The 7226-nt window shown below is 42.5% G+C and overlaps 1 protein-coding gene across 5 annotated transcripts in view; it reads left to right on the forward strand.

The window, feature by feature from the left end:
- LOC108715797 (ras-related C3 botulinum toxin substrate 2) overlaps nucleotides 1–7211 on the forward strand; it is a 65125-nt gene extending 57914 nt beyond the window's left edge. For all 5 annotated transcript variants that reach the window (XR_005961003.1, XM_041561662.1, XM_041561663.1 and 2 more), the window contains one exon: nucleotides 6973–7211. Coding sequence is in view for 1 of the 5 variants with exons in the window: in XM_041561663.1 (XP_041417597.1) it covers nucleotides 6973–6977 (5 nt within the window). In the remaining 4 variants the exon portion in view is untranslated. The remainder of the gene's footprint in view (nucleotides 1–6972) is intronic.
- The last annotated feature ends 15 nt before the right edge of the window (nucleotides 7212–7226 follow it).

Consider the following 7226-nt stretch of genomic DNA (forward strand, 5'->3'; position numbering starts at 1 on the left):
CAGGCAGCGTCACTGCAAAGTAGGGTTGCCACCTTTTCTGGAAAAAATTACTGTCTTTTCTATATATTTTTTTCCCCTATTAATTTGTATAAACCGTCATTTTTACCGGCCAGGCTGGGAAAATACCGGCCAGGTGGCAACCCTACGGCCAAGTATGATGCAGTCAATCACTTATATGCCCGAGTATGACATGTCCTGGCTCCCACTCACCCTCCGCAGCCTGTAGAGGCAGCAACCTCCCTTCCACCAAAACCCCTGCTGAGGACCACTCTCACTAACTGTGGAACTTACAACAAGCCAGGGTGGGTGGGAGTGGAGTCTACTATTTAGTAATTTTACAATTCTACAAGAAAGTCTCAGGCAACATTTCAAGCACCTGTTCAAGCCTCCCCCTGTGGCTCAAGATGCGGGCAGCAGTGATGGGAAATTTGTCCCGTTTTCGTGAAACGCGAATTTTGACGACCACGTCAATTTTGACACTCGCTTTAAAGTCAGTGGGCGTCTGAATAATGTTGACGCACGACAGTTTTGGCACAATTGGCTATTCTGATGGGCGTCCAAATTTTTTGATGCTGGCAAATTCACGCCTGGGGAATTTATTCGCCCGTCACTAGTGTTCAGCAACCACAAGTTTATAGCCCACAGGCCTCAACTATTGTCATTGGAATGGGAAGATGTGTTGAGCAGTCTCTACTGACCCCATGATCTGTCTCCTTACATGTAAGCAATTCTGACTTAGCCTGTTTTTGTCCTTTATTTTTTTGCTAATCTTGCTGTTAAAACTGAAACTGATATTAAGGGTGTGACTCATGTAAAGAGGCCCATTTAAGGTTTCTACCTGGGCCCCTTTCAATGGGTTCAAATCGAGAAAACTGGGCCCTAGGCATGGTAAAGGTCTTCTACAGTCAGTATGAGTGATGTTCAACCTGTTTTTGTTCAAATATATCTAACAAAACCCTCCAGGCTTCAGTTGTAGCTCACAAATAGCTGAAGTGTTATACTGTGTAGGTGATTAAATGTTTTGTCGTGCCACCACTAAAGACAGCAATCTTTTTATTAAGCAATCACGGCAAACTGTTTCTGTCCAATACTTCTGTCAATAAAGCTCCTAATTATGTTTGCAGCCTAGAAATGACGTGGCCATAGGCAGGAGCCTTGTACCTGAAATGTTGCCAATATTTTCCTGGTCTTTACTAGGATGACTAACCATGGCCTCTTTTATTTACATTGATTCTGAGATAATATTCCCCTATTCCCTTTTCATAATGTGAAAGCACTTCACTTCATCTTATTCCTAAAACCACTACATAACCATGTATTACCATGTATACTTGATCCATTTACTTCTTTGATTTAGATCCATTTGAGGAAAGAAACATCATCACCTGGCATAAATTAGTATAATCAGCAAATACACACTGAAAGCAACAAAGCAGCACTGCACTCAACAGGCTCAGTTCTTTCTTTTGTTTATTAAAATCAGTTACTCTAACTGAGCCTGTTCAATGTGGTACTTTTTGTTGTGGCACTGTGATAAACTCCTGAGAAAAGGAGTATTTGCAGCTGATAAATCATGCAGATATGTTTTACATAAATATACTATCCTGACTTATAATTTAATTGCTAAACAATACCTGTCTGAATACAATGCCTCAGTAGTAATCCTTCTACAATTTCTGCAGTATCAAGGAAAATACTTGTGCAATGTGAACCATTCCTCCTTTATGGGGCTCATTTTTCCTCTGCCGTTAATAGATGCAGCATCCCCCAAAATTACGCCACATTCAAGCTGCTCCTAATTAGGTGTAGTGAACAGTTCAGGTTCACAGAAGCTGGCAAAATCATTACCATGGAAAACAACAAATAAAAGAAGACTGAAGCAACAAATGGAGTGAGGTCCCTGCACTCAAAATTTTATTGTCTAAGGGGCATATTTTTTATGCTGTGTAAATGAAATTCACCAAAACAACTGTGTAAAAAGCCTATTACAATAAAAATAATTAATTTGACACCATTACATAGCTTCTGTTGGAAGTCACTGTAAAAATGTAACCTGTTTTTACATGGCAAAGCCTGGCGATGTGTGGTGTATTATCCCTCTGTTTTTTACACAGCATAATAAATATGCCCCTAAATCAGGGACTATTCTGTCCCCTGAGCTGCCTGAGGCATATCTCTCCTACCTCGCTTCCCAACACTTACCTTTCCTGCACCACAGGTGGTCAAATGGGTCACATCGCTAGTGCAGAGGGCGAAATTGCACTCTCTGTGCTTCAACAGCTTACTTTCCAGTTGAATAGCTGGAAATTTGAGTCTTGTCCCCTATGGGGATTAGCATTTTTGGACAAAATTACTCTCCTCCATTTGCCTCTATAGAAATTCATGGAACTTGTGACTGTGTGAACTTGAAAGGTGTCAGTCACTATTCATATAGTATATAATTATCACATCCTCCCCATTAAGCACATGTTCTCCAGTGTAAACACACCCTACTTGTCAAGTTTTATTTAGTTCCATAATCAATAATTCAGTATAGATACAATGTACTCAACTACAACTAAATGTTCTAAAAACGCAAAACTCTCTTTCCTGCACTTTCCATTAAATAAATAACAAAAAACAAATTTTTCTTTGCCTTAAAGGAGAAGGAAATTCATGTTTTACTTGGGGGTGCCAAAAGTCAGGCATCCCAAGTGATTGTATTTACTTATCTGAAACCCTGGGCTGGTGCTCCTATCGGCAGAAGACTGCACCGGCCTGGGGTTATTCCAGCGAGCACCACAAAGTGATTGTCTTCTTGCTTCTTATTCCTTCTCTCGGCTGCGCATGCTCAGTATAGCGAAAAGCCGGCTATTTTGTTCTACTGCGCATGTGTCTTCCCCAAGTATAACATGAATTTCCTTCTCCTTTAATATAGTGCATAGAGATAGAGAGTGCATGGAGTTGGCGTATACGTTCCCTTATACATGATCCCTCATCCTCCTCCTGCTGTTGCGTCAGTTCTCTATAACAGGGCCGCCTGGGACACTTGTCCCACCTGTCCCCCCCCGCTCTACAATATTGCCACATAGTGATCACCAATATAACCAACTGACCTAACTTTTAAAGTGGTGATTGATATTTTACTTAACTTTTTGCATGTTATAGATTAGCCAATTCTTAGCAACTTGTCACTTGGTCTTGATTTTATATTTGTTAGTGTTTAAATAATTTTCCTCCTTTTTCTGACGCTTTCCAGCTCTCAAAATGGGGTCACTGTCTCTGGCAGCCAATAAACGGCTTGCTCGGTGACACTGCAGTTTAATTGCTATTCAGTGTTGGACTGGGGGGCCCGGGGCCTACCTGGGCTGCTGCCCCAGGGCCCCCCTCCGGACCCCCCTGCAGTGCCGGCGGGTGTGGTGTGTCTGCTTGCGGCGCCGTGTCTGTGTGCATGTGCACGCACACAGTTTTCTTCCGCGAAAAGTGGGTCGCGGCATTAAGAGCCATGTGGGTGCGGACCTGGGCCCAGCGGGGCCCACAAAACCAGGGGGCCCACTGGGTTTTTTTGCTGGTGCCCCGCCAGCCCAGTCCAACCCTGTTGCTATTGATACTTTTCTTACAAATCTTTCCATTTTTGCCCTCTACTAGCTCTCATTCAAACCACTGCCTAGTCGCTAGAGTAATTTGGACCAAATACCTGCTGAGATTCCAAACTGGAGAACTGCTGAACCAATAATGAAGGTCAATGGTTGATTAGCAAATCAATTTCTATGCTAAAAACATACTAAAAGTCAATATGAAGGCGAACAACCCCTTTAAGCAGGCCTGTTTGCTGTAGAGGGGCTGGTTTCCAGGAGGATAATTTAGAGTCCTGCAGTCACAAAGACAAAGTAAACAATAACAGTCACTAGGCCAATAAAAACTAACTGCTGATTGGTTGGTGTATGTTACTCAACTTGTTGGTTACACCTGCACACTGTTACAGTCAACTTGCAGCTGTGATATCCACCTGTCCCACAGATACAGCAGGTGCCGAATTCTATTACTATTATGGTCTCTAATGGTTTCACCCATTTTGAAGCTATCCTTTCTGTACAGCAGGATTCCGTCTTTCTGTTAATTGTATTCTTTTTTGAGTCTTTCTTGTTTCTTTGTTCCATCTGATGCATCTCGTCTCTGATTTCCTATTCTATCCCACGTACACCAAGGGACACTAGGGAATCGGCTGTGACTCAGAAGGCTAAACACACTGAACTCTTAAGACCATTTCTGCTCCCTCGGATGGTTGAATGATAATCATATTTTATTTATGAAGAGACTGGAAAATTGGGACAATCCACATAAATAATACAAAGAAGTTGCAAAACTGTCAGCAAGCATGGCTTACCATCTAGAACAAACCCCACAAAATTTGATAGCTTTGGGCACTAAATGGTTAATATGCTCTGATTTTTGTTGCCATCATCATTATTATTATTATTAGCCAATCCAAGCAACTATTTTAGAGCTCAGGGTGCTGTTAAACAGATGCCTAATTAGCATGAAAATCCTACCTAAGCATATCATTACTATTTGAGCTTGCATTAATGGATCTATGCATTTATTGATGATATGGGTGCCTCAGAGCAAGGTATCTAACAGAGAACTCTATCCTAGGCAAATTCTAATATTCATACACAACAGTTGGCTACCATGCACATGATTTAATATGAATGACTGCAGCCGGATACTCATATATACAAAAACCTTCAGACCGAAAGAGCAAGGGAGCAGAGATAGTACATAAACAGCATTACATGTACATTCATTTATTGTACTACCGAACTCTATTGTGGCGCCTGGGGGAAAAGACTGTGCACTGAAGCATTACTGTTACTGTGTAGCAGAAATATGAGTTTTTGTACCAAAAATGACACGATTGCATATTTATAAATATCCCTATTGGGTGCTGTACCGTTTCTCTTTATAATCCCTTCCTTTCTTTTTTTAGTTGCCTTGTAGTTTCCTTCAATAAAGTCATTATTTTATAGGTTTTAATCACTTTGTCAATGTCTTTAACCTACCATGTAGTCAAAATTAGAATTCTGGCCATTTGTTCTCATAAAAATATCACGTTTTTTTTTTTTTTTTACAATTTTTTAGTCTACTGCATTCTTTTGTCTCTATTCTATATGCTATACACATAGTCACATAGTGTGTTGGACTGGGAGGTCTGAGACCCAGCAACTACCCTCGTCCGTCCCTGGCAATGACCTCCCTTGTTGCGATTGGACCAGGGGTTGGTAAGGGTGCAGCACTCAGAGCAGGTAGCAGGACTGGGTTGGTGGAACCCACATGTGGCAGGACCCACCCGATTTCTTCCCAGTGTCCCGCCGGTCCAGTCTGAACCAGTATTGATTTATAATACAAAAACCCAAGGGGTCATTATATTACCCAGGGTCAGGGCCGCTTCTGCCATGAGGCAAGGTGAAACCCTTGCCTCAGGCGGCAGCGAGCGGCCAGTTACAAGGGGCGGCAAAAAGCCGCCTCTTGTAACTTTAAGAGCCGAACTTCCGGGTTTTAACCTGGAAATTCGGCTCCGCTAGTGCAAATAGCGCTATTGTGCTCAATGCACTAGCGATACTGCCCCCTGAAACCCGTTCCGACGCTAATTTCTAAGCGCGGAGTAGGAGAGGAGGGGGGCGGCATCTGGGCTGCTGCCTCAGGTGGCACCAGCCCCAGAATCGGCGCTGCCCAGGGTTAGACCAAGAGCACTAAGCAGTGCAAGAGCACAAAGTGCAAAAATATATCTGATCTCAGACTTTTTTTGCACATTGAGTTCTGCAACTTAAATGACTTCTACAATGTTTATAGTAAAAGACTCTTTGTAGCCCTTTGCTTACATAACAAACACAATCGAGCAGTGTTTTGAAGGGGATTGCAAACCTAACCTAACATGTCTCCTGCTGAACTCACCATCTCTCCAATAAAGGTGGTTGAAGCTTAAGCTTAGATACAAGAGTTTCTCTATTTAGAATACTTGCTGATGTTAAACTGTAATCCAGAATTAGAGAGAATGTGGCCTTGGACAGTTGAGAAAAAGCTTTATTGAACAGTGAAGAGTTGAAGAGTTCATCCCTGATATTGTTGTCCTACAGCTCCTTGATTTTGCCTGAAGCTGCAGCCTAGCATAATTTTTGGGATGGGTTCCACATGGATTTAGTACTAAAACCCATGACTTAAGTGATCATTTAGATTACTCTGGGGTGCAAGTGTTAGAGCATAATGAGCACAGGAGAGTGCACCTTAGTGCTTAGTTAGCAAGCACTTGCACTGTATGACGAACAGAGCACAGCACCGGCATGTGCAGCCTCAGAGTAGAGTTCGGCACCAGTCCAGTCGAGCAGTCCCGTGCCCAACCTGGACCAGCTGACAATCAAATTGACCCGCACCCGCCACCCAATATGTTCCCATACCTAGACCCGCTACCTGAGCCGGCCTCAAATCTGAGGCCTGTGAAACTGAAAGTGATGTCACTGTGAACCGGAAGTGACCACACTCCAGCATAATCAGATGGGTAAGGGGGCAAATTGTACGTTAACCTTAGGGGAGGGTGACAGGAATCAGTCCTGCACCTTAGCCAGGTACCTATGCTGGTTACTCACAGACTACCTGCATAATAAGGGAATCTGAACTTTCTGCCCAAAACCCAACCACTTTGCATTTATTCCAAGGGTACCCACAGGTACCTGACCCAATGAGTGTAGCAGGCAGCAAGGACAAGACTCCATTGTGGGCCACTCCACACTGCTTTTGGGTTGGAGTCCTGACTCCCAACCCATTGATTAAGAATCTTTGCCTACAATTAACATAATATTTTTGAATCAAAATCTCTTTGTCTGACCATCTGGTTTCAGCCTGTCTTTTTCAAATATATTATTCTTTCTTCTTTAGTTTTGTTAAAAATTTTTCTTATATGCCTTCAGTAATAAGTTCCCTTTCTTCCTGTACCAGGATAACATTACTGGATTCCTCCTCAGTCAGTTCCAGAAGACACTCATACACTGTGGACCTGCTGCCCTGATGTTTACAACTCAATCGTCCTTCTTACACCATATACATGCACCCACTATATACCCATTTGCTTTGTCACATTATCCCCCACTCCTATTTAGCTTTAATGTGTTTGTTTGTACTAAATATTGCTGTTATTCTGTTCCAAACAGAAATAAATATTTTATTATTTTCTCTGATGACGCTCGTTTTTA

Source organism: Xenopus laevis, chromosome 4S, assembly GCF_017654675.1.
Source record: "Xenopus laevis strain J_2021 chromosome 4S, Xenopus_laevis_v10.1, whole genome shotgun sequence".
NCBI classification, from domain to species: Eukaryota; Metazoa; Chordata; class Amphibia; order Anura; family Pipidae; genus Xenopus; species Xenopus laevis.